Source organism: Crassostrea angulata, chromosome 10 (assembly GCF_025612915.1).
Source record: "Crassostrea angulata isolate pt1a10 chromosome 10, ASM2561291v2, whole genome shotgun sequence".
NCBI classification, from domain to species: Eukaryota; Metazoa; Mollusca; class Bivalvia; order Ostreida; family Ostreidae; genus Magallana; species Magallana angulata.
In genome coordinates this window covers 26,788,885-26,816,283 of record NC_069120.1, presented here as the reverse complement: position 1 = coordinate 26,816,283, position 27,399 = coordinate 26,788,885, and the positions used below count along the sequence as shown (strand labels likewise).

At 33.5% G+C, this 27,399-nt stretch overlaps 3 protein-coding genes across 5 annotated transcripts; 1 reads left to right on the top strand and 2 right to left on the bottom strand.

The window, feature by feature from the left end:
* Positions 1 to 7,526: 7,526 nt before the first annotated feature.
* Positions 7,527 to 10,212, bottom strand: LOC128166785 (uncharacterized). Its single transcript, XM_052832165.1, has 2 exons — positions 10,158 to 10,212; positions 7,527 to 9,505 (listed from the first exon to the last, which is right to left on the bottom strand). The coding sequence occupies exon 2, from the start codon at positions 9,501 to 9,503 to the stop codon at positions 7,782 to 7,784; it is 1,722 nt and encodes a 573-aa protein (XP_052688125.1). The 5' UTR covers positions 9,504 to 9,505; positions 10,158 to 10,212; the 3' UTR covers positions 7,527 to 7,781.
* Positions 10,213 to 13,594: 3,382 nt separating this feature from the next.
* LOC128168053 (major facilitator superfamily domain-containing protein 1-like) lies at positions 13,595 to 19,308 on the bottom strand. Its single transcript, XM_052834140.1, has 13 exons — positions 19,032 to 19,308; positions 18,628 to 18,734; positions 18,274 to 18,386; positions 17,892 to 17,947; positions 17,459 to 17,602; positions 17,057 to 17,215; positions 16,269 to 16,384; positions 15,737 to 15,837; positions 15,221 to 15,329; positions 14,904 to 15,041; positions 14,426 to 14,565; positions 13,972 to 14,089; positions 13,595 to 13,777 (listed from the first exon to the last, which is right to left on the bottom strand). Exons 1-13 carry the CDS (start codon positions 19,063 to 19,065, stop codon positions 13,652 to 13,654), a joined length of 1,461 nt encoding a protein of 486 aa, XP_052690100.1. The 5' UTR covers positions 19,066 to 19,308; the 3' UTR covers positions 13,595 to 13,651.
* A 1,530-nt stretch (positions 19,309 to 20,838) lies between these two features.
* Positions 20,839 to 27,271, top strand: LOC128164893 (dynein light chain Tctex-type 5-like). 3 transcript variants are annotated; one of them, XM_052828954.1, is made up of 2 exons: positions 20,839 to 21,013; positions 26,424 to 27,271. In XM_052828954.1, the coding sequence occupies exon 2, from the start codon at positions 26,457 to 26,459 to the stop codon at positions 27,111 to 27,113; it is 657 nt and encodes a 218-aa protein (XP_052684914.1). In that variant the 5' UTR covers positions 20,839 to 21,013; positions 26,424 to 26,456; the 3' UTR covers positions 27,114 to 27,271. The 3 variants fall into 3 exon arrangements, with proteins under 3 accessions (XP_052684914.1, XP_052684912.1, XP_052684913.1); XM_052828952.1 differs by lacking the exon at positions 20,839 to 21,013 and adding an exon at positions 23,838 to 24,293; XM_052828953.1 differs by lacking the exon at positions 20,839 to 21,013 and adding an exon at positions 25,024 to 25,050.
* The last annotated feature ends 128 nt before the right edge of the window (positions 27,272 to 27,399 follow it).

The window sequence follows — 27,399 nt, the reverse complement described above, 5'->3', positions numbered from 1 at the left end:
TTACAAAAGGTAATTTGCAACTACATGTATATTCAGTTTGAAATATTTCAAAAAACGATAAAAAAAAAATTAATCCTTAAGTTTTGGTGGAATGAACCAATAACCTAAAAACCCAAGTTCTATAAAGTAATGTCTGGTGCTCTAAGCACTTAGCCATTTCATCCACAACAAAGTGCGTTGTTTAAATGCTATATGAGACGTTGGCCACGAATTTACGGACTTGCATCATTTTTTCAAAACGTTTAATTGTTGGGCTACAAAATGACATTTTTAAAGTATAGTGGGTCATCTCTCCACATTTTTGTTGATTAAAATCGATTTAAATTCCATTAAACCGCATTAAGACTATGACAAAAATATGGAGCTCAGACCCACTCTATAAAAGAAAATGCATTGAAGCTATAAAAATGACACTATTTGGAGGTTTTGTGTCATTTATGATATATTTCATTTTATCAAATCAAATATACAACATGACTATTTCGCCAGTTTAAATCAACCTATTGCAAGTATTTAAAATATTAAAGGATTACAAACCGATGTTACGTTAAAAATACATTGTTTTTAATTATTTTTTTTAAAAGTATCAGATTTAATGATATTTTAATTTTGCAGAATCTAATTATTCCTCCTATGGGCATTTTACACGCCTTATTCACCCATCTTCTTTCATTATGCCAAGAAGCGTATAGGCATTTATTCTTTTTTTAATTAACATAAACTGTTATGGACAATTTTAACTTGAACATTCTGTGGTGTAGTATAACTTGGTACTTTCGAGTAAATGTACTATGAATCCAAAAATTGATCCACCACAATAATCATAGCCTCAAAGCAAAACAAAATACGATGTGCGCATGATTAGTACTCAGCGGAGATATCTTAGTTCTTCGACATTTAAACCCTAACTTACGCCTCTTTCAGAAACGCAACTAAGACCCGACTCAATATTGGCGTAACTTTGTTTGTCGGACTAACTTAGGCCCAAATTTACGCCTTTTTGAGAAACGGGTCCCAGATCTTTCCATCAAGTCATCGTTGATAACTCGTCTCCCCATATCATTATACGCGAACTGTCCTGTTTTTGTGAAAAATGCAGTTTACAAATTTATCACGAATGTGTAAATGTTCAAAGAATTGGGCAAGTTCAACACCATGAAATGGTCAAGGAGACAAACAACACATATGATGTTGAAGAAGATGACGAAGAGGTGCCCTTGTCCGAAATGGTATCCAAAGGACAGGTAATTGCCGTATATGCGGATGACCCAGACCATGACTATTTCTTGCTAAAAGTTCAGGAAGCAATTCAAACATTAAACAGCGAAAGCACCGACGCTTGGGGCTCAACTCTTCCAGCTGGTATTAAAGTCATCACAGGACATTACTACGACAATACTAGACACGATCTCGTTGCGAGCAACGAATGGGTCTTCCGTCCGATTTTTTAATAGATTAGATCAAACTTATTAATTCAAAGATCAAATCGTAGACCTAAGCTAAAAATAGTAAAAAAAAATTGCGGCACTCAGGGCTTGAACCCGGGTCGCCTGGGCCATGTCCACAACTCTATCGACTGAGCTACTCAGACTCTCACTTCAGAACTTTGAGGCTTACTTTCTCGAGAATGCCTTGATCGATTTTAAAACAAATTACATATTCTGAATCAGCGAAAGGGTCTCTATCAACCCTACAGAAAAATATCAAAAAAGGAAAAAGTTGAAAAAATCGATTTTTTGTCTTTCCTTCCGGTGACGACCGGAAGTGACGGACGTTAACCATTTAACCTAAGGGCATCCTTCCAAAGGTAGATCTATCATCGCTGAAAATTTCAAGTTTCTATCTTCAACCATTATTTGAATATTCGCTGGACAAAATGAATTTTTAAAAAAAGTAAACTTAACGACGTTGACGAACGGAAGTGACGTCATATTCGAAAAGATTCGTATGCATAGCTATAGTTACTGTCTTGTATCTGTGAAATTTTTGAGAAAACCTGTCGAATCGTTTTTGAAATATTCGGTTTTAAAAAATTTGGTGCAGGAAAAAAAACAAGAAAAATAATAGGTCAAAAGAAACCTAACGAAAACAATAAGGTCTTCCGTTGGAAACGGAAGACCTTAATAAATAACAAGAATCTTCTGTCATACAAACTTATACCCAGGAGAAGAGCCGCAGTGCCAGCCAGTGCAGTAGTTTATATCTGTTCAGAAAGATGCTCGGGCCAATATAGTTTTGGACGAATGTGTCCATTTAAACATATTGCATGCAATAAACGACATTATTATGTCTTAAAAATGAATTGTACATGATCGTATACATAAACTTCAAAGATTGTAAAACCTAGTAAATAGAATAATATACCAGAATATAATTTTTCATGATTGTATAATTATATTATCCAAATACATGTAACTGTGCATTTAGCTGTATTGTCTGGGATAAAAGTGCAATATCGAATGTGGAATGTTTTGAATTCGCAGATCAAATTTATAGTTTATACCATGCAGCTTGAAATTTTCTGTTGTTTCATAAACTATGATTGAGTTATTTAAATGAAGATATACACTTTTTAAAGTTATTACTTATATTTCTTAAATATTGCCTGAGTTACAGGCGTGCATATTGTGATCTTATTTTAAGTACATTTACTACCATATTACTGGCAATGTTTGTGCATTAATTCATAACTTGCTTGCAGTGCAAATCTGGAGATACAGGAGATATGAATATTTTAGTTTCAAAATTCACGGCTATTAAGAAGTTGAGTTTCTTTAAAATGCGACGTTACGTTTGTGCGTCGTTTGACGTTATAAGCGTAACGTTAAGTAACACCAGGCCCCGGGGCCATAAAAGTTAGACGAGCTCACTTCTGATCTCAGTCTCACTTTTCCACTATATATTCCTTTTGTAAAAGTGAGACTGAGATCAAAAGTGAGCTCGTCTAACTTTTATGGCCCCGGAGCCAGTATCGTGCGCGACGTCATGGCTTTTCCTTTTTACCATCAAATTATAAGCGCCAAAATAGGATCAACTCAACATTGATTTTTTTCAAAGCAGGGTGTATGTTTGATGTTTATCAGAAGAACGAGAAAGGTCCTGATCAGACCCTGCCTCGCTAAGATGAACTGTCTGAGTAGTAACAACCTCAGCACAGTTAGCCTGTAAACTAAGTATAGGCAGTATATATTTAGACAGAAAAACTCAATAACAAACAAATACATGTGCATGTGTATATTTTATTGTGGAAACGTGAAAATATCTTAATGGTATGTACAAACATCCTTATGTGGTGTGCAATTTTCGTTATGATGATTAATGTCACGTGACAACTTTTAAAGTTTAAAGATGGCAGACAAAGATCCAGCTGCAAAAGTCAAAACTGGTTTGGAAGATATTAATCTTGTTTGCAAACTTTACGGGCGCAAACGTAAATGATCTAATGATGTAAAAGTCTCATTGACACAGACTTGATTTCTTTCAATGAGAGTGGCTCTCATCAGCCACCCACCTCACTTGACTCCAGAGGCGGATCCAGCAATATGGAAAAGGGGTGGAGTGGAGTTGATGAAAATCACTATCTTTAAAATTCAGTTCTAGTTAACATCTTATTCATCAAAAAGAAAACTACCGCGGGTTATGCATTTTTTCTGCAATGTCGCCATCTTCATATCCCCTATGAATCACAAAAGAAAGCATTTTATTGTTTAAATGAACTACAAGTTCTACAAGAACTACGAGTTTTCTTAAGAAATAGAGAAGAAAATACCTAGTGTATAATCACATAAATTTGTGTTTTTGCGATACTGCTTTATTTTTTTATTTTTAATTTTCCACATTTTTACTCGGTGAAATAAACATCGGATGATGAAGGAAAGTACTTTATCCTGATAAAATATCAAAAATTCTTTGTTTATAAAAAATAAAATAAGGGTATGTTGTGCGAAACTCTACTTAATAAGCGATTTCAAAGCATTTATCTAAGATAATTATAGAATATAGATTACAGATGGGGAAAATAGCCTTTAAACAAACATTTAAAAAGATTGAAAAAACATATTTGTCCCAGAGAAAGGGGGCATTTACCCCCTCCCCCCTTTGGAATCCGCCAATGAACTCGACACTAATCTAGTGTTTCGGCAGTGTGATGCGATTTTTATGATTTTTGTTTAAATTTTTTGTTCATATTCTACAGTTCTATTCTACTTTTAATCTGCTAATCTACTTTCATCAGGAGCCTATTTGTACATATGGCTTTGGTAGAATTAGGTACCAAGCATAGTAAGTGTCACCCGGCCAGCAGAATACTTTTTTCACACGTGCCATGTTCTCCGTCTTTCAAATCTTCAAATTAATAATTCTTATATTTAAAAAAACAGAACAAATGATTTTTTTAATTATAAAGATACTTAAAAATTGTCAGAAATATATTTATTAATAATGTAAAATACATATGAAATATATAAACTTAAAATATGTGCATCATGATAGGGATCTTCCCAGTGAAATGAAATAAATAAGGTCAAATTTAAATATCAATTAATTTAATAAATCAATAAAACTATATAGAGTTTTAGAAATTAAATGCTTCAAAAGATGTTACTGCAATTATTCTTAAGAAATTTAATTAAAAAAAAAACAACAGGCATGCAGCAGTGTTTTTGAAAGTGGAAGGGGGGCTGGCTCATCCAAAAAATCTTGACAAGCAAAAAAAAAGAAGAAGAAGAAAAGATTTTCCAAAATCTTCAATATCCTAACCTGGGAGGGGGGTTAATGCTACCTGCCTGGAAAAGGAGGATATAATATGAAATACATGTACCCAAAATTATATCAATAACTCCAAACGGATAGTTTTAGTATTTTTCTATTGCTTGACTGAACATAACATTTATTTAAATGTTTTAAAAATAATCATGATCCACACTTGCATTTTGTCAAAAGGGAGATAAATCTTAATATGCAGTAACCAACATTGAAAATAAAATTATGCTAACATGTTCACTCAATATTTATCTATCAAGAAGCTAAAATTCTTTTCTCATTGATGTTTTAAAAATTCAAGGAAAATTGTACAATGTTTTTGTACTTACAGTAACCATTTCACTAATAATTTTGGAAATTTTTGTTGAATGTGTTAAGTGACAACAACAATATAACCAATGTGAAGGTTAAAAAAGGAAAAACATACCTTTTTCTGCTGTCAGCCTTTTCCAATGAAGGGATCCTTTAACATAAGGGGAATGAATCGTATGCAAAATCCTTCTTCCATAAATATAGCACACAGATTACTGCAACTTTTCATGTCAAGCCGGTTGCTTTTCCGTAGTTTTAATCACATGTAAGATTTTTTAAAATTTTAAAATTTTGGAAAATGCTTCGTTGACCAACTTTTTCAGTTGAAGTGACTAAAACATTACACCGGCGGCCATATTTAATCACTGTGTTAAATATTTAACCAAGGTACTGGGGGTGGATTAAAGTTAACACAGAGTTAACGCATGGTTAAACTCTAACACGCTTTTGAAAAACGTTTAACCATGTGGTTAACTTTAACACCGAGTTTAACACAGAGTTAACACGGTGTTAGAGTTAACCACCTTTCGAAAAACCGGGCCCTGTTGTACAGATTATTTAATTAACCAGAGAGTAAGTGAGCATATCGGCCAAATTTTTATTGCGTTTATATGACACAATCCTTAATTGCAGTTTTTGTCTTTAATAAGAATTCAAATGTGCCAGTTATTAACTAATTTCTGTTTTATTTTCCCGAATCTAGGATTGTATTTTAAAGTTACAAAAGCAAGGGGATGGGTCTTTTGTTTTTATTTTTTTATGTTTTGGTTTGTGTGTGTGTGTGGGGGGGGGGGGGGGGGTCATTTTGCATCGTTTTAGACGTGTCTCTACTTTAATTACTAGTATCAATGATCAAGTATATTGGTCCTTTCTTGGTCACCAAATCTGGTGTATTCTCTTTCTTCGGTAAAACGCAAAATTAAACTCAATAATCCTAATTTTCTTAAAACTTCTTTCATTTTCGTTTTCTGTCTAAATAATTTATCCAATAATAATTTAAACACTTTTAACACTTCTTTTGACGTTTTGCCCATTACCGATTTCATACAAAGAGAAAAGCACATCACATAATGATATTAAAATACAAATTACATAATGATGAATACACATCGCAGAATTAAACCGCCTATGTATTAAACTAGCTTGCTGCTACACAGTGGCACAGTAGTTCTGCCTCAGTGACCCAAATGGTGAATACACTTAGTATATCTTATAACATCTATAATTGATATAATGCCATCTGTGTGATCGCAGGAGCAACAGTATGATTTAATATTGGTTCTTAAATTTCTTTCAATTTTTCCTCTACTTTCACAATCAAAAGCTTCCATTTTCTTCAAATGAAAAAAGAGTTATATAATTTAATGTAAAAACTATCTCCTCTTCATGTGGCCCCACTGTGACATCTATACTACTATATTAAAATAATAGACTCGAATTTTTAGTCTTTAATACCGAGAAATCGGAAGAATACTGTATTTTGTTTTATATATTTTAAACATCATTGGTACTTGAAGATTACCAATTTGTTTTTATTTTTTCTCAGTTAAGCTTCGCTAATTAATAATCAACGAAAATTCCTCAAAAAATCCCGGAAATCGCCTGGGTTTTTTGGATTTTACAATCTTGCGCTTGCGCAATACATTGACCTAACGGGATCTTTAGTTTATGTTTCCACAATATCACATCTGCATGAATAAACTCAGAAATGACAAAACAAATACGGGTAAATTTTCATTGGACTTTTGCTATATATTCTGCTCATATATATTAATGATTTCTTATGAGAGAAAGTATAAAAAAAACAAATATACATTTCAACTACATGTAAGTACTAACTTTTGTCTTCGTGATGACAATATCCGATATGCAATGTCAACCCGTGCACGCACGGGTCAAAGTCTAGTAAATGCTATCTTTGCGGAGAATGAGGGAAGGATAGCTACTATATTTTGTGAATCGGAATTAAATTGTAAGTTATTGCTCAGGTTAGCGATGCGGCTCGTGGATCTCTAGCTCTTCTTGTTTAGTCCTATAGTGGGACACCCGGAATGTCTTCCATGTTTGTTTCTGTAGAAGGTTAAACACAAAACGTGGTCCTTTCTTGGTCACAGTAGATTGCCTCAATTCATCGGTTATATAGTTCAAAAACTATAGCCTAAATTTACTTTACAAGTTATTTTACATGCAACCCCCACCCCCACACGCTTTATCACAACGCTCAAAATAAATGTTTTCTTACTGTCTAGTCATACTAGTGTTCAGTTCATATCAAAAGTTCTGTCACTTTGGTAATCTGTACAGGGGCAGTCTCCATTTTTTATCATTCTATATTTCGATTATTTATTTTCTTTCTCGTTGTGGATCTGAATGCCAACATATTTTGATATCATTTATTTCTGTTTTGATTAAAGGTTCTTTTAATCAATATAGAAGTATTGAAGAGACCTTCAAATTTTATGTATAAAGGTACATGTTTACTAGCATATGAACCGTATAATACAATGTTAAATGCATTATAGCGGATTTTTTTTATTAAGACAGTATTCAAAGGCACTACATGCATTTTCATAAATGTGAAAAATACTATTGCAAAATATTATTACCCGGTACACAGGTATGTACAATGAATATGTATAAAATAGTAAGAAAATGTATACATTTGTGTTAAGTTTTTGTTCTTCACGTTTGACTGCAGACACATGAAATTACTGTAGATAATTGTACACTTTCACTTTTTTGGTATCATAATGTCCCACATAGAGATTGTTTTCATTATCCACACAGACACTAATGGATTTCACTCGCTCTGGGAGTAAAAAGGATAAGAACTGACCATCTTGATCAAGAAGATGAACTGTATTAGTTTTAGTATATGAATCACATATCAGGATGTGACCTAGGAGATCAGTACAGATACCATAGGGAAAAAACCGTGACCTCTGACCTGTGTAGGAGAACCTGTGTTGCCCTGATTTATTCACCACCACTACAGCATGTTTGTTCAAGTCTGATGTACAGACATCACCATTGATGTTTTCTGTGATGTAGTGTGGATCACCATACATGTCCTGTCCTTTGTTGTCCCTCTGTATGTTCTGTATTTCTTCCCCTGTCCTGTTGTACCTGGTGATTTTTGCCTCTTTATCCTTTCTCATCCCTACCAGTATGTCCCCATTGATGTGGGAGGAGTGTATGCTGATTGGTTCCCATTCTTCTGTTTTAATGAATTCAGTGGCTGTATTATCCTGTTTTATTTTATTGATGACTTTGTTGTGTGTGTCTGTATAGATGAGATCCCCATCCTGTGTGACTGTGTGGTAGCCATATCCACCATTGGTTTGTATCTCCTTTAGCTGATTCCCCTGTAGATCTGATTGGACAAGGTTACCTTTTTTTTCACTGGCCCAGAGTCTGCCTGATTTACCCAGTGATATATGATTTACCCTGTTAACACCTGGTACCGTGTACTCCCTAACCTTGCTGACAGAGGAAGACAGAGACAGTGTTTTTTTCACGTTAGATTTCTCTCTGTCGCGTATCATCTCATTGCCTGTAGGTTTCAATTGTGTAGAGACAGTCTCTATCGATTTTATTTTTCTTTTATCAGGTATAGTGTTCGGACAATTGATGCTGCCAAGTAACTTAGTGACATCATCTTTGCAGAACTGACCATCAGTGTACACTGGTAGCACTGGCTGTGTTGTCTCTGGTATTGACTGGATTTTCAAATTCTCAAAATCTTCAGAAAACAAAACTTCGAAATTGCTTGAGGACAAGTAGCTGTGAAAATCTTTAATAAGTTGATCAATGTACGCAATGTAATCATCAAAGATTGTTTCCTGGGATTCTAATGACTTTTTCAGTGAATCCTCTATTGTATTTGCTTGTGTTAACTTATCTGAGGTCACTTTATCTACCAAGTCTTTTAAAGACTCAGCTTCAGCATTTATGGACTTCCTGATGTCGTTCATTGTTTCCTCTATTCTTGTTTTATCTCCCTTTATTTCCGTTTTTAATTCAGTTGATGTCAAGAGAAAATACTCTTTGATTTTGGTGATTTCATTTCGGCACAGTTTAACCTTCTGCGCATAACCCTCTTCCAAGTCGTCGAATTTATGACCAGAGTGTTCTTCTAAGAAAATACACTTAGGACATAGAGGAATATTGCATTCTTTACAAAGAATTTCTACATTTCGTGTAGGATGTAGCTTGCATTTCACTTCTGGAAGTTGTGGTCTGCGTTGTTTGTAATGGACCACTTCATGATTCTCGGTATCTGGATTCTTTTGATGTTTGTCTCTGCATTGTTCACAAAGTTCTCGGTGACAAGGATTGCAGTAAAACTGACAGTTCTTCTTACAGTCTTCAGTACCACACACCAAGTAGTGCTGGGCTGTGTCAGGTATTTCTTCTTCAGACATTGCCATCTCTATAAGAAAGCATTGTGATATCTTCGATTATCACAACATTTAGTTACTCAAATAAAAAAGAGATGTTAGATATAACTATAATTATGATTTTTCTTACCACAAATATTGCATATGTATATCATGAGAATGTTTGTGTGTGTGTGGGGGGGGGGGGGTCATTTCATAAACGCAGAGGTAAGTCAGATGAGTCTCATATCACGCAAATGCAGGTAAATCTATATGTGTACCGGTATTCTATCTGATGTGTCTGTCAAAAGTCAACCTGTTTTATTCTATATGAACTTGGTAGTGTCAAACTACCGTGATTCAAATACAACAAGTTTATTCAACCATGCACGAATTTTTAAAAAATGGTTTCGCTTTGTACTCTTTATTCGTTCTTCTAATATGTTGTCATTTGACATGCATAAACGAAAGGTTTCACCAATGCATGATGACTTTTGAATTGAATTTTAAATGCAAAATGAATGTTCTTATCATATACATGTACTTACCTATTGATCGAGTTGTTAATAAACTTATAAATAGATCTACAAAGTTTTCAATATCATATCAGATTTTCTGATCTGTTTCGTTGATGGGTCCTTTAACTATTGAACTTATTTCTTTCAAACTTCAACTATATCGTACAGGTATTGGATAAAAACTTACCGTTCAAATCTTTTGTAACTGTATTGCATCGGCGTTGTCCGGCGTTGGAATGTTGATAAAGATATAAATCTCGACGAGACTTTACGAGACTTGTTTTATACTTCCTCGTTGTTAAAGGTAGATAAACATGGTTGATCACAGTTCTTTCATGATAGATGTATTGTTTGTATTTTTTTCTTTGCGTTGTTCTCAATCAAAAAGTATTATAAATACTCGTCATTTTCTAATAAGTGCTCCCCATTTTATCAAAATATCGTTTCTGATGAGATTTACACTAATATTAGCAACACCTTTCTATCTGTATCTCTGTCTTTGTCTGCCCGCATGCCGATCTATCTATCTATCTATCTATCTATCTATCTATCTATCTATCTATCTATCTATCTATCTATCTATCTATCTATCTATCTATCTATTATCTATCTATCTATCTATCTATCTATCTATCTATCTATCTATCTTTCTATCATATATTTTAATTCTAACTTCTTATAACTTACATGTACCAATTAAATCAAGATAAAGAGAATTACCATGATTATTTCAGTCATATTCTATGGTTCAGTTAAAAAATTAAAAACTTTTTTAAATGGTCCGAGTTTTACCATGATTTTTACCTAATATTTTCATACAGATTTCTTATTACGAGTGCTAGCGCATGAAGGGCTAATTATCAAAATTGTAAAAGGTAAAAAATGTGTAGGCATACTAATAGTAAATAATAATTTCATTGTATAATTCGAAAAAATAGGTACGTAACAATCTGAAGGTTTCGAAAACGTCCTTAAAATTAATTTCTGTCGCAAGAATGATACTATCCGAAAACATTGACATTTCCCAGAGTCTTTGTCTCTGATAATACAACGAATCAAATACTGGTATGTAACGTATGAATCAATGACTTCATTAATTACATTTACGCACATGACGTTATGTTGAGGCGCAGGCGGTTTTAATTGGGAATACTTACTAGTAACGGAAGGAACGTCAATAATTACTGAATACTATATAAGTAATAAGAAATCATTTTTTTTAAAATTATGAGTTAAATAGTATTACTACGGTCACGGCGTGATAAAATCTATCATAAGCCCTTTATTTATACATGTACTGATCACCTCGTAATACTCAAAGAATAATTCCTTATTCCTTAATTAAAATTGTGTCTTCTATCTTAATATGCGTAGTTATTATGTTGTCGACATCTTTATGACAATATTTACAAAATATAAAGTTTTTTGACAATTTTAGAATCTGATATGCCCTATACATACACCATAACGTAATCAACCCCCTCACTTTCAATGAAGAAAGAAAGAAAATATACATGCATGTTACACACAATGCAGTTGCATATTTTTATTTATCTTTTGGAGGAATAAGGAATCATTCTATGAGACAGTACTATGAGTTGAGAATTTTGGTCAGGGTGTGCATGATCAAATCCAATAAAGCTCAATGGCTTTATAAGATAAGTATCAGACTCGGGTTGATTTTTTTTTAGAGGAAAGAAAGTGAGCGCACAAGACGGTAAGTTTGCAGGAATCCTCGACTCGAATCAACTGGGATTTAAATGTCTATAACCTCGAAAGGCTATGTACAGGTTTCAACAGAAATATATTATGTTGAGTGTCGAAGTACATGGCTATTCCGGTTATTAAAAAACTCACAAGCTTTCAAAAAATGGCAATGAGAGGTAAACCAATAACTAGTTGGAAATGTTAATGCAAACATATTTTAATGAAGTTATATTGTGTATATCCAAAAAAAACTAGTAATAAAAAAGGAAAATATTGTTCATACAGCAGATCTAGAAATCAATAACAACAAATTTAAAAAATATACCGGTATACTATAATTCAACATCAGGTTATAATAACAAACATTTAAAACAAAAAAGTTTTTCTTAAAAGACCACCAGTTGGATTTGAACCCAAAACACTGAATGTTTGTATTCACTAATCCAGGACGAAACCACTGCACCATGCGAGACTTGTCAGTTGGCTGTATAAAGTACTGTTTGAAACAACATTGTCATATCAATGGACTTTGTTTTTTATCCTTCAAAAAATAATTTGAAAAAGTACATAATTAGTCATCTCTGGGTCATCTCTCCATCTTTTTTTAAAAAGCGACATTTTTTATGTTGAAATATGTTATCTTCACACGTTTCAAATTTGTGGAGAGAAGACCCAGAAACAACAAAATCATTTAAAAACAGTGGTTAATAAGTAGGATTTTGCATGAATTGCATCGTGTTGCTATATTTAGACCCATATTATGATAAAACCTTTTGCATTTCAAATATTTTTCCACTCATTCCACATCCAACAGATACCAAATAACGGTTATAATTCGAAAAATATTAAAAATTAATTGATGAAATTTTCACTCTTCTTGTGCGCCCAGATTCCTGCCGAAAGTACATCTTAAGCGCCCACATTCTTGGTAAGGCACAAGAAGTATTTACTGCAAATCAGAAAAAAACTTGTTTAAGTAAAAATATATCCTTTATTGATGGGACAGACAGATACAACCTACATACACGTTCACATCCTACAGTTATATAATTTCAAAGTTTCAATCTACACATGGGTATACACAAAACACTTTTTAATAATATTCTTTTGGCACATTTATGAATGAAATTAACAATAGTTATACTAGTACATATTACAAGTACTCAACACATGTGTGAACATTTACACTGCACCAAGATGTGTGTAGTTAGTTACATAAATAAACATATAATTGACACTTTCCTTTAAGCTTGTACATTTAAATCCAATGCAATTTGACAAAAATACAATTTCAACCCTAATGATGAAATGAGTTCCTTTCATAATTATTCATACAATGTAATGACAAAATAAAAAACATTTAAAAGTAAGATTGCATACTGGTAAACGACATGACATCCTTATTTAATGTTCTTTCTATTAAATTGCATATTAATACTAATCAATGCTTTGTATATCGGTATTTACTGTACAGCATTTAAAACCATTAAAGTTTGAACTTATTATATCTAGGAAATTTGACAAAAAATCACCATTTATTCCTGCATTTTTTGTTAACCAATTATTGTCTTTGCAAGTTATGAGAATGTGTTATTATAGGCTATCATAATACAAATAAAAGTATGTAATTATAAAGGTTTTCAATATGATCATTGAAAAAAAACAAATTGGGAAAAATTTTCCCCAATTTCAATTGTCTCATGCAATTTTTGGCCAAAAGAAAATCAAAACCTTGCCTACATTTCAATAAATCTATTGTTCGTTTTCTTTTACTGCTCTTCCATGTTTAAGATTGATAAACCAAAAAGAACAATTCTTATACAAAATACAGGCATAGAGTATTCACTCCTCTGTTATTTCCGTCCCTTTTCCCCTACAAAATAATATAATCTTTAGATCTGTACGGCTTTTTTTAAAATAAATATAACACCCCACTTCTCAGAGCTTCACTCATAATCATAACTATGAGTGCCACTAATTAATTCTGTGTTCCCGCCTTCCTAACAATGGCTTTTCTTCCTCGTCTTCATCCTTCTGCTTTATGGATTTCTCAAACTCTTGTTGCTGCCTCTCTTTTCTACTGATGTTCAATATGCCACCCTGGGAAAGAAAGAAAATGAAACTAGAACACTTCCACTAGATATATGTACATGGAGATGTAAATCCAAGCATTGGTACACTGTATATAAACCACTCAATTCATGTGATTTCTAGGTTATAACCTTCCTCAGATAATCAACCCAGTTAAAAAAACATTTCTTTAGAAAGGGCCAAATAAAGTACACTGAACATACCTTCCTTTTGTCGTTAATGTTCAGAAAAGTGGTTGTGGCCACACAAGCTAAGGAATTGGCCAACAAGAATATCATCACAAACTTCCATCTCCTCAGTGTCTGATCTGCATCCTGGTCTCTGGAATATAGAAGGGAACTAGTTTGTTACATCCTTACAGTAATGTAAAATAAACTCTTCAATAGCTTTATAACTGATGCTTAATGTCACAATATACTGCAGAATCATTTTTATTCGTGGGGGTCAATGTTCGTGGGCAGCCAAAATTGTCCTGGTTCTTGAGGTCGTAATTTCGTTGGTAGAAAGTTAAGGATTATTTTAATAGGTATTTAACAAATGCTTGTATATATATTCTTGGGGATGTAAATTCGTGGGCAAGAATTATCCATGAAAGCCACAAACATTGGTCCCCCACAAACAATGATGATTCCAAAGTTTTATTTGAGGTGCACTGACTTGTCATTCTTTCCAAGGATCTGGCCCACGATAAGATTGGAGATTCCAATTCCAATCATCTGTATAGACGTGGTCAGTCCCATGGCTGTTCCAACAGTTGCTTGGGAAACAACGAGCGGAATGGAGGGCCACAAGCTAGCCTGAAATGAGAACAAATCATCTTATACAAAATACTAATTTTTTTACAATGTAAAAATTTATAGGACACATGCATATAAAGAAGCTGGAGATTGTCCCATTGAAACCACATGAAAACTTTTGAGCCATACGAACAAAAGGCATAATAAATTTTTAACAGCGAGGTATCTAATGTGTTATATAATTTTATGCACATCAATCATTTCCTCCCTTAATATACATATAATTAAATCTAGGACTCCCAAAGAATAATCACTCTCCTTAAACAAAAAAAATCCTCATGGTCACAGGAGCAAAGCAAATTCACATTCTCCAAGTAAATATTAAAACCAGGACTCACAGCAGCAAAGGAGTAGGTGACTCCCAGCCACAGGGTACAGACGAGGGGGTAGACAGTGGTGAAGGCTAGAAGTCCGAACAGTGGAATGGTCAGCAGGGAACAAAGGAGGGCCAGAATGCCCCGCTTCCCAATAACATCCTACAAAAATACAACAGGGGCAATAATTAAGTCCTGAGTCAATACATGATTTATTGGATACAACAATTTAAAATAAGCTATAGCGAAACTGCTCTTCTGTTGAAATAGGCATGGTAAAATATTTCTTTTTTCTTTTTCATTTCTGTAATAAAACATTGTATGTTACATATTGTACTCACAATAATGCCTCCTAGAAAGGGTGACAGCACCATAGAAACATCATAAACTGCCCCAGCTATGTAAGCACTGACTTTTGGATCCATATGGTATTTTAAGTGAATGAATTTACTGTAACAAACCAAGTCTTATCTAAGCAACAAAGCAGTGTCAGTATAATATATAAAAACTTCTACTTTCTGGAAAAAGCAATAGTGAATCACTGAACTTTGCATAAATGTATCCAAATTTTGCTTATGAATTATGTCACATTAAACTGGATCAGAATATTAAATTTCTTTGAAAAGTGAAATTTCCATGATTACCCTAGCACTCTTAAACTACAAATGTAATAGATCTCTTTTTACATATTTACACAAATTGATAAAAAAATAATAATAAAAGAGCAGACTCTGAAATATTGTAGTTGAATATAAGCAATAGACTTATTCCTTTCACCAAGTTACAACATTCTATCATATGAACTGAAATAGCCAAATAATCAAATGTGTACCAAGAAAAGCATTATCAAATCTTACCTAGCATCTGCCACAAAGGGAAAAACTCCATTGTAGAAGAACATAATTGCCAGGGCCAACAACCAGTAAGACAGGGAGAAATGCTTGATGTCTGTTACTTTCTTTAAAAGAGAGATAGAAATGAAAAACAATGTGACATGGACTAATTTACTTACTACTTTTTTTTACAAAACATTCTATAAATGTCTACAATGCATGTATTTTAAGTGCCTATTTGTACAAAAACTCAATATCTTAAGTTAACATTGAAATTTTTGACATTTTTTTTATTTGTATATTGACCATATTAGGTGAGAGATCTCATACAGTATAAGTAATGTTCTGGAAAACTCGCTTTTAAAGGGACTTTTAATCATTAAGAAGTAAAGAGATGAATTTAACCATCTGAAGAGGGGATTTATGGTTCTTGCATACAGTTTGTTTTTCAAACACTATTTTAGTTTAAAGGTTGTGGCAAATTCTGATTCTTGAAATTTAAACAGCAATAAATTGCCTCCTGTCGCTCTTTAATGAAAGCCCTGTTTTGACCTACCAGCTTCTTGGACTGCATTTTGAGGTTATCTTCATCCCCCAAGGCCCTGACCCCCATCTTGTCAAGGAAGCTGACCACAAGGGCACAGATAAAACCAAGTCCACACAGCATGGCTCCTATCATAGTGATAACAAAGATATCGAGTTAGTAATGCACTGGGTGAGGATATTTGCCATCATAATGGTAGGTCATGTAAATATTTGAGGTTTTAGGTTCAACTGAAATAAATAATAAAATTTGACTTGGTTGCTAACTGGTACAATTCAATTCAATTTCATTATTTACCAATTAAAGGCCCTCAAGGGGCAACATGAAGATTGTACATACAACATCCATTGTACATAAAACATTCAATAAACATATACAAGAGGGAAAGAGTTGGATGATTGAAAGAGCTAGGACAGACATGAACATTTAATTAGTATATATATGTATGTTTCTATACAATCAATACAATGTCTTCTGTATATATATATGTTAAACACCACGATTAGAACATTTTAAAACAAAGGTTTAGGACTAAGGTTCAAACCCAGTTCAATATCTACACTATCTTTTTTTTAGGGGTTACTTAAGGTGCTGTTTTCTGCTAAATGAAGGAAGTCAATTTGGGCCTTAAATTATAAACTATAGAATTTTTTAATTATAATGTTAATTATAATTTTGTAAAATTTGTAAAAAATTTTAAGACACATCAACCCAAATGTAGTTTTACATGTAATAAATATGTTACTGTAATTCAATATGTTGTTCATTTAATGTCTTTGGAAAAACAAAAATTGAATTACCTCCCCATAAAGTCCATGGTAAACCATGCACATCTTTAAAACTCTGTGTAAGGAAGAAATTCAGAACACTCCCGAGTCTAGAAAAGGCCAGAGTGATTCCAAATGCTAGGGCCAGCTCTTTGTTTTTGAACCAATATGCTGTAATTCTGTTCTGTACAACTGAAGAGAAAAAGTTTTGATTGTGACATCTCATTTCTGCTCAAAATTATCTATAAATTAAAGTAATCTGTAACTTTATCTGCAATGATACTGATTTTTTCAATACAAGGTTGAAATTTAGTCAATGCAATCAAAGTAATTTAATTTTCAAGCCATTTCAAAAGTCATAAGACATCTACTACATGTACTAGTATGCGCTTTTGAAAATAAGATTAAAAATAAATAAATCAAAGAACTGTTTACTTGTTAAGGAGCCATTGCCTGATCCGAATAATAATCTTCCAAGCAACATGACTGGCAGCAAATAGGATGTCCCCTTAAGGAAAGCACCAGCAGCAAATGTACATGACCCCAAAACGCACAGGAAAGAAAACAGGAAAACGCCCACTGTAATTGAAATCAATTGACAAATTACAATTATCTTTAGATTGTGCATGTTCAAATTTTATACTACTATATACATGTGGTTGATCAATAAATAATTTTATACATCTTTTTATCAATGTACATGTTGATCGAGCCTTGTTTCAGAAAATTCATTTTGAATCTATAAAGCATGATTGCTCTTTTCATTTTGTATATCAAATTGTAATTTTCTTTTGAAAACGGAAACATGGCTGCATGGGTGCACATACAGTTATGATTATTTTACTGCTGAAAAAAAGAGTCGACTCACATCTGTTTCCCAATTTATCGATTAAAAATCCTGCTCCTATAACCACCAAAGCATTTCTGTAATGAAAACAATGCAAAATAACATCAAATCTTGTTTATATAGATAAAGGAATCTTTTTTCTGAAAATTTCCTTAATATAAATATACCAAAACATCAAAATGATAAGACTTTTGAGGAGATGAAATATATATCAATTCGAGATTATTAGATAGACAGTTACTGGTCAGGAAATTGCTATTTTACAATCAATAATAAAAATTAGGAAAATTAAGGTCATTCCAAGTTGCACTTTATTAAATAACAACATTAATTGTTATCTTGCGTCCTTATTATCATATTTCTTCTTTAAACTAGTTGAATGCTGAAAGATGCAAATACTAACGTCCAGGCGTAAATAGCATAAAGCAGATTGTAGTCATCGTCGGACATTCCCAGGCAGCCATCGCAGTCACAGACTTGGTGGCTCACGTTTCCAGCGGTAACATTGGTACAGTTCTGTTATAGATGAAATACCGGTAAATAGTTCCAAATCTATTAACTTCCTATATTGCACACATAAGAAACAGTTATAATCTACATCATTATATATTTATCAATAACTAAATTTTAATTTTTTTTCTTTCAAAAATGAGTTTATACTCACTTCACTGTTGGTAAACTTGTCTTGCAAAACAAAACAGAAATAACTGAATAATTAAAAAAAAATTCTCTTTCAAAAATGAGTCCATATACTCACTTCACTGTTGGTAAAATCGTCTTGCAAAACACTTGGCATGTCAAAACAGAAATAACTACCGAATGTCAGCATACAGTTGAAGAAAAGGACGAGAAACCTGTAAGGTGCTGAAAATGCACAAAATATACATTTTGCAAAATTGTTACTTGTAATTTGAGAGTAAAATGACTTATTATTCCATGTTTACAATGTACTCCTGAATTATCAAACTGTGACACAGAGTTTATTTTTTATAATTGTGTTACAGGTATCTTAAAAACTATTAATGTTCAGCCAACTTCTTACACCTGGATATTTAAATATTTAATTGTATTAAAAATATTCCAAATGCATGCGACTTTTATCAGTGCAGCTTAATTACTTGTCCAACAGCTGTCCAATAACTCCCAAAACAAATATCTTACCCCGAGAAGGATCCATACCACAAGGACCTTCCATTCTCCAATTTTAGGAAAAGCTCAAATACACTATAGCTGTAGCTATAAAAAAAATACTAAACTACAAAAGAAATGGTATCTGTATGGATTAGAGTAAGTTTGTTCTCATATGCTTTTTAGGTCATAGTCCTTGTGATCTAAATTATCAATATGCAAATATGATAGTTATGGTATTTACGTCCCTAAGTTAGACTTTGTCAAATAATATTAATAAGTGGAAGCACTTCCAAAAATAACAATCAGCTGACTTGAGATGACCAAGTCGTACATGAAATGAGTTTATATTTTGACATCTCGGTCGCAGGGTTATTCGTGAAATCACATTAATAATTCAGAATTTTACAATTTCAAATTAATATTGAAAAATTATTTTGTTTTTGCTCTCAGAAATGATTATTTCTCTTAATCTTTATATATTATTATCCCATTGTTAAGGTATCTAGCATTGCAGAAAAAAATCAGAAAGATATTTACAAATCCTTTCTATTTTCACCAACTACACAGCTTGGACGACCTCACTTCTGATATGAGTCTCACTTTCATTTACATGTACATAAATCATATCGGTCAGAATGTGATCCAGGTTAAACTCCATTCCACTGCACTGGATTTTCAAACTATCGAATTTGGAACTCATGCGCGGATCTAGAGGTGAGGGTAGGGTAGGGTCGGGGGGGGGGGGGGTCAAACTCAAATAGCCGTCGTACCCCCCCCCCCCCCCCCCCCGGCAAAAGTGTTCTGGGTCCACGCATGGAACTGCTAGATCAGTGCACAAAGACGCGCACGTGTACTAACTAGCACGTCTTAGACTGGTGTGCGCTTCCTTCATACGAACACGAAAATACTAAATCTCACTGATAACCTATCGTCGCAAGCCATGGTCCGGAATTCGCAGAACGAAATGAGTCTTTCAATTTTATGCACGTAATATGCAACGAAGTTTACATACATGTATATACAACTGACTCTCCTTTATTTTAGTCCTCGTTTAAGATCAATGGATGGGGAGCGGACTGGTGGCTACGACCAACATATACGTGTATCTTATTGCACTGACCGGATCGAGAGAATTAATTTAACATTTTTCTCATTAATGTTCAAGCACGTAGAATCGTTTTTTAAGATGGGGAGGGGGGATGTCAGAGAGAATCTTTCCCCGAAAAATAATGATAAACAAATAAAATATAATATGTTTTATAGGCAAAAGTTTTTTAAGAATTAAACTTCTTTCAATATAAAAGCAGTTTTACATCACTTGTTCATGTAGTATCAAAATCAACTTATCAAATAAGAATCGTCGACGATGCAATCTTTTAAAGACAGGTTTCCATGTTTGCAGAATAAAGATTCATTTTCCCGGAAAGGCAGTTTTGCAGTATCTCGGAAAGTAAAAATCAATTCAGATTCTCATCTGTTCTCTTAAAATAAAAAATAAAATATTTTTCGATGTGCCAGCAGGAAATGCACTCCAGTAATTCAATCAAATTCCTTAACAGTTACGTTTACATTTTATTCAGAAACTACTTTGTTGAGCAACTGGACAAACATTTGCCAATGGCAGGTAAAAGGAATGTAATCAGAGCCCAGCGATATGACTTGTTTGGAAACATTGGAAAATAATGCCTTGTTTCTTGGTCTCTCTCCGCTGAGAATACAACCACATGCAATGTTTCTTCACCGACGGCATGATAACGAATTGATCGATACTTGACTTAGGGCCTCCCTATCGAGCTTTGAAATTTATTTAAAGTGGGTCTTTTCAGGATTAGCTCTGATTAATTTCTTAAGCAACGGCAACGATTACATGCTTCTAGGGGTAATTTTGCTGAAGTTTTGGGGCTTAGAGAATCAAGCTGAGGTTTTTTCGGGGAATAAGGTACTGACGACGTTATAAAGCACGTCGTCCCATTGCCTTCTTAACAGTTTGTTGTGAATTTTGCTGTCAAAACGTAAGTTTTAATAATTTTTTCAAATTAATCTGAAAATATAAAAAAATTACAAAAAGGATTCACCTGGTTTGTATGCGTTATCCTCACTGTCTGACTACACACGAAGGTTCACAATGTGTTCCCTCAGCTCTGCCAATAAATAGTAAATGTATTAGAAAATGAAAAATAATTTTAGCAATAGAAAAAAAATCAGTGAAAAAGTCCGCACCAAAGTTTTTCCTGTTTTAAATATTTCGATGTAGTATTACACCAATAATGCATCAAATATTGATTCAAAAACCAATCACGATCGGAAAAGTTGACAGAATGATTTATGAGAGCACAATAAATGTTAGACCTGACAAAAGTTTATAGTGACCTAAAGGTAGTATATTATATATTTTAAAATGCTTCTTAAAAAATATTTAGTTTAAAACAACAACAATCAGAGGTAAATATACTTACAGGCTGAACTGGTGTTAATTTGATTTGAAACTTATGAATTGCACCCTATTCCTACTAGTTAAAAATGACAGATCAACCAATTTACAATTTTAATTTGTCAATATGATATTTTAAAATGTCAATCATTCTAAAAACTAATTAAATGTTTGTCACCGGATGTTTTTTTTTGGAAAGGGGGGGGGGGTTATCGATATTTTCAAGAAGAAATACTTTAAGTAATTAAAAAAGTGATGTTACCCCCCCCCCCCCCCAAGAATCCCAAACCGAGCCGCCCCCACCCCCGCCCCCCCCCCCGCTTCCCCCAAAAAGAAAAAAGCCACAAATAAAAAACGGTTTGAAACACAAAGTTTTGTGGCAAAATGAAAAGAGTCCCGCAAAACATCAACTTCTTCCTCTCATTTGAGTTGGCGTTTTAAAAAAAGTATTTTGAAAAATAACAAAACATATATTGTATTATTTGTACTCGTAGTATTCTTAGAAAGAAAAATTGGCATTTTTCTCATCACAGGAATATCGTTATCGACTCGAAATTTCAAACACAAAAAATAGATTACCCTCCCTGCGTGTATTTTCATACTACATGTACATCTATCAACACATTTGTCTGCCATCGAAGTACTACACGATAAAAACCCTGGGACATATAAAGTTAAAAAAAAACACTCTTTTTAAATTTTATCCAAGACTAGACTTGCCTAAAACTTGTCCGGAAATTTTCATATTGACAAAATCAATATACATGTACATTCATTGATCACTCAAACGATTCGATTTTTATGCAAACATCGTATAAAGGAAAACAATACTGTACATAATTATATAAATGATTTTATCTATACATTTACCATAATCATTTTGTTTTTTTCGTTACAACATTCTCTGTATTTGTTTATGGTTATTTACTAATGAAGGGATTTTGATTTCACCAATTCCTCCCTTAACATTGCCTATATATAGAAGCGAAAGCATCGTAGATTAGCACGTCTTGGGTTCAAATTTTATACTCTTCTTCTTACTTTTATTATACTTTTCGATTTAAAGATATTTTGTTATGCGCAATGTCTTCTATTAATTTTTTTTATAGTAAAAAAATCGCTAATGAGTCAAGTATATATACATGTACAAGTATGTACCGTAATACTGACATTATTTACCCTTGTTTGTTTGAGAGAGAGAGAGAGAGAGAGAGAGAGAGAGAGAGAGAGAGAGAGAGAGAGAACTACAAGTTACAGTTAAGTTCCGTTCTTCTGGATACGACATTGTCATTCAAGTTGTCCTTGTATCAAGCATGCCATAAATTATTCATTTTATCGCAATAAAATGCATAGACACAATGCGTGTTATAAAATACGTACTTAGAAATTCAATATACACCACCAAACCCTTTCAAACTAAAACAATATGACACGAACGAACAAAGACCCCTATTGATCGCTGGAAATTATATTTTTTTAATGTAAAATTTAAATTTTAATTGGATTCTTAGCACATCGTTTAGCGACCTTTTCAAATCAAAGTTTACAAAGTTTAGAGTCCTTATAGGAGAATTTAAAACGAGGAGGGATATATCAATAATGTTTTAATCAATAGAAGATCAAAAGCGATAAGCGAGATTGATAACCCCCAAGTATCGATTTCACACTGATTTCTAAAATTTAGAGAACCGCTACACAAAGTTTGGAACGATTTAAAGGACCTGTTTTTCAGAAATGTGACAACCGCTTCTAACAAAACTTGACGCATGTTGTCATTAACTCGTAGTTAAAATATCGCACAAGCCCAAACAGTTTTAAGAAAAATCCCCATAAAAGCTAAACAGTACTTAAGATATGGACTGTTGCCTGGAAATTCGGGGCCAACACGAACCTTTCTTTTTACTCGATACCAAGCAAAGGCTATAAACATTGACATATATGTTGATGGCATTGCATTACTTAATACAGGTTTAAGAATAAGCTAAACTATTTTTCCCAAATTAATGTGTGATAAAAAAGTTTAACAAAAAGTAACATCTTTCTGTCAGTAAATACAAGTTTTTGACCTGGACCAATTTTTTTCTTTAGTGATTTTGCAAAGCACGGAAGTACAGACACTTACAAGTTGACTATACTGTACTCCAAGACAGTCCCTTTCAAAAAAATTTTAAAACGTCTCCTTGAAACCAAAAGAAACCATTGTTTGGCCGTTTTCAAGATATTGATTCAATGAGTTGTGTATCTGAAAAATCAAATATTTGCCAAAGATATTTGCATTTCCACGTTCTCCTAAACGTCAAGATCACTCTAGATGCGATTTTTGGGGTCGATTTTTGTTTTAAAAGTAAAGTTATCAAGCAGGTGTTTAATGCTTATTTAAACTTCACTCAAATCGACTTTTATTCTGATCATTTAAATCGACATGATATACGAATAAAAAAGGGTCTTAGGAGTACCTCTTTTTTCTCGTAATTCCAAGGAATTTTTTATACAAATGTTAGTTCAGTGGTCAATTGTGTATTGTCTGTGCATTTCAACAAGTGTGATTGCATTTAAACTGACAGATAGCGACTAGCAACTGAACAATGTACTAGTAAGCTCTCGGGTCAAACAGGGGTTGTTGGGAAAAAGGAGAAATCCATTTGCAAATACGACCACTCGAAGAAACCCGAAACCTTTACGACGTTTGAGCATTCCGTTCGTGTTTATCAGAGGATAGACATCCGGAATAGTGGGTTGTTTTTTTTAAAATAAGGATAGTGTTTTTGGATATGAGGGATATTTCAATGTCGCTAACACGATCACGAATTAAAACACCTCGACCTAAAACGGGAAGGACAAGAAGAATAAAAAATGAGCAAGTAAGTGGGTAAATACAAATCAGAAATCGATAATTCAAAATCACCCCCCCCCTACAAACCCCCCCCCCCCCCCCGAAATGAATAATTACCTGTATGTATTGATAATAATTTGTCATTTATTTGATAAAACGACGGTTTATTTATTATTGTAGATAAATAGTAACTAATGGTATTTATAAAATCACTAACGACTGACTACATGGAACAAAATATGAAGTTAAAGAATGAAAATAGCAACCGAACAATTCTAAACTTTTGATCAGGATAATTTATTTCGGTATTCATATTTTCATATACCGGTAATATGTCTATTCACGGCGATATACAATTTGATGACCAAACCTATTACACATTTTAAATCTACAACCATTTATTATCAAAGTTGTGGGAAAATGAATGCTTAACAATTACTATAAATTGAGCAGAACTTAAGTACATGAGAAGAAGTTTCAATGACTTAGACATATGAGCAGATGATTTAGCCATTTTTTAAAGTAAATTGCCGTTTCCTTAGGTAACGAGAGCGCAAATAGTTAACGAACTAACGAAAACCCCTCCATTCCCTTTGTTCGAAATTGCCACCTAAAAAGAGATAGGGATATTGCATGTTGACTACTTAACTGCTTTTGTGAAGATGTTTTGCAATTCCATAAGTAGTCAAGCTTATGTTTTTTAGATAACGATCTTATGACGCAAGACGTAGAAGAAGGAATATTTTGACAAGGCAGATCATGAAAGTTAAATAATGAATGTTTGTGTAAGGATTTTTTTCACAACAGATTAGAAACGGTCCGCCATTCGATTAGGGGAAAAGGCCTTGTTTAAAAGATCGGCGTTATTTCTTTGAAGATATTTTCTAATGTACAGTTAAAAATAAAGACAAAAGTAATTTGTAGTGAGACTAGTTGCCTCATACGTGTACATGCACACCAGTTCTCCGTTACAACGATTTATAACAAAATTAACATAGAATAGAGATTGCAAGATTTGCACGATTACATTTAATGGTAAAAGTTAAAGTAGTTAGAAAGAGTTGGTTCATTACCAAAGACTGTGATGACTCTTATATAAATCAAAGTATTGAAGTACCGTCGGGAGTGCAGTTAATCGATTGATTATCATTTACTAGTATTTTAAAATCGACAGTAAGTAATTTAGCATGACAAGTAGTTGTTTTTTTAGCTGTGCTTGAATAATTACGCAAAATATGAATTCACGAGCTTTTCTGACTAGATTTCCGACCTATAGAAGGAAAACCCTTTATGAATCATGTTGAGTAATACTTTAAAAAAGAATTACGCCATCAAACTTTACGATGCATTATGCATCAGTAATCGGAATATTTCTAAAAATAATTGTATCCAAAACATTTTTTAACAAACAAATAATTACACCCGTACTGGTTCTTTAGATTGTAAAGTCGGCGCTTGATCCCAAGCGCTACCGCTGTAGAAATGCCGCGTAGCTTGGTAAACATGACAGTGACTGCGAACAAATCTTATTCAACTCTGGCATACATACATGTAAGACAACAAAAAATATCTGAATTATACGTATTGATGATAAGATTGTGTTTAGGTCCATACATTGTATCACTCCCGTTTTGCCAAAATAAGTGCACAGAAGGGTTGATTAATATCAACCCCAAAAAGTGCAAGTCATATAAATGAAAATAAGTATCCCTCTCCGCCTTGTCACATTAATTTTAGATGATTACCATCCGGTTGTCAATCAAAATGTCCATAGATAAATTATTGTAGGAGAATACTGACGTCTTAATTATGGAGTCATATGCTGACACGTTTTCTGCACGCAAAATCTGTCATGATGAAGTTTTCTATGTTGTTCATAAAAAATGGGCAATTTTACCCTAACTATTTAAAGCACGTGACATACACATGCTGGTATAATAAGCCTCATATAAGTAATCAATATCAGTTATGTGTCAAGATGGTTGAAATTCATTGTCTCATTTGATAAGACAGAACTTACATTTAACCCTAGTTTCAATTAAAGTTTCAATTAAAAAATATCTAAGAGAAATAACGCCCGTAGAAGCATGGAGTAGTGCATTTTGGACACATCTATTTTGTAAAGGTTATTAATTGCATTTTTTTAAAAATTTACCAGAAGGAAGAGGAACAAGAATCCCCAGTGCCAATAATGAAGGAAAAAGGTGACCACAAAACAGTGAAGGATAAGAAGGATCATCACCACCACCACAAGGATAAACACCCACATCCCGAGGATCACCACAAGGCCCCTCACCATGGCGACGGACACGGAAAAGGGGCAAATACGAGTCCCGCGCATGCGGCTTACACGGGACGCCAGAGGACTTTCTCACACAGGGATACCTCGCATTCGATCTCTTCCAGTAAAGGCCATGCCAAGCACCCCACTAAAGACCACGACCGCCATAGCGTGGCTACTTCCGGTGACCAGTTGCCACAACTAGATGTCAAGTATGAAAATACCTACAAAATGAGCCCCGATGCCAAATTCAGGGAATCGTCTATACGAAGCATTATATCGGAGGTTTTAGAAGAAAATATCAAATCCATAACAACCTACGATTCTCCAGTTTTAGGGGGAAAATGCAAATTAGCCTGTGATGTCATCAAAGAAAGAGTAAAGCAGCTGAACATTACTCGGTACAAGATAATCGCTTCTGTGATTGCGGCTCAGAAAGGAAGCCAAAGTATGGTAGTGACGTCACGATGCCTTTGGGACCAAAAGAACGATAACTATGTTTCAGTTAAAGTAGAATTGGGTGAATTCTATGTCGTAGGAACGGTTTACGTGGTATACGCAGAGTAATGTGTTCATGTAGCTCCTTAACAATTGCTTGCATAGACATATAACGCATTCTACGAGTACTTGTATTTATTGAAAGTGCTATTTGTTTGAATTTTCTATAAAATGCCAAAAAAAGGATCCCGGTTTCGTTAAAATTATAATAAAAAAAGGCGAGGAGATTTGAGCTTTATTTAAGGCAAATGACATATAGAATACACACACAGTACCTCACATTAAACGATGACAAATATAAAACTTTTAAATATATCTGAAAATTTTATTTAATTCTCTTTATATTTTCATACAA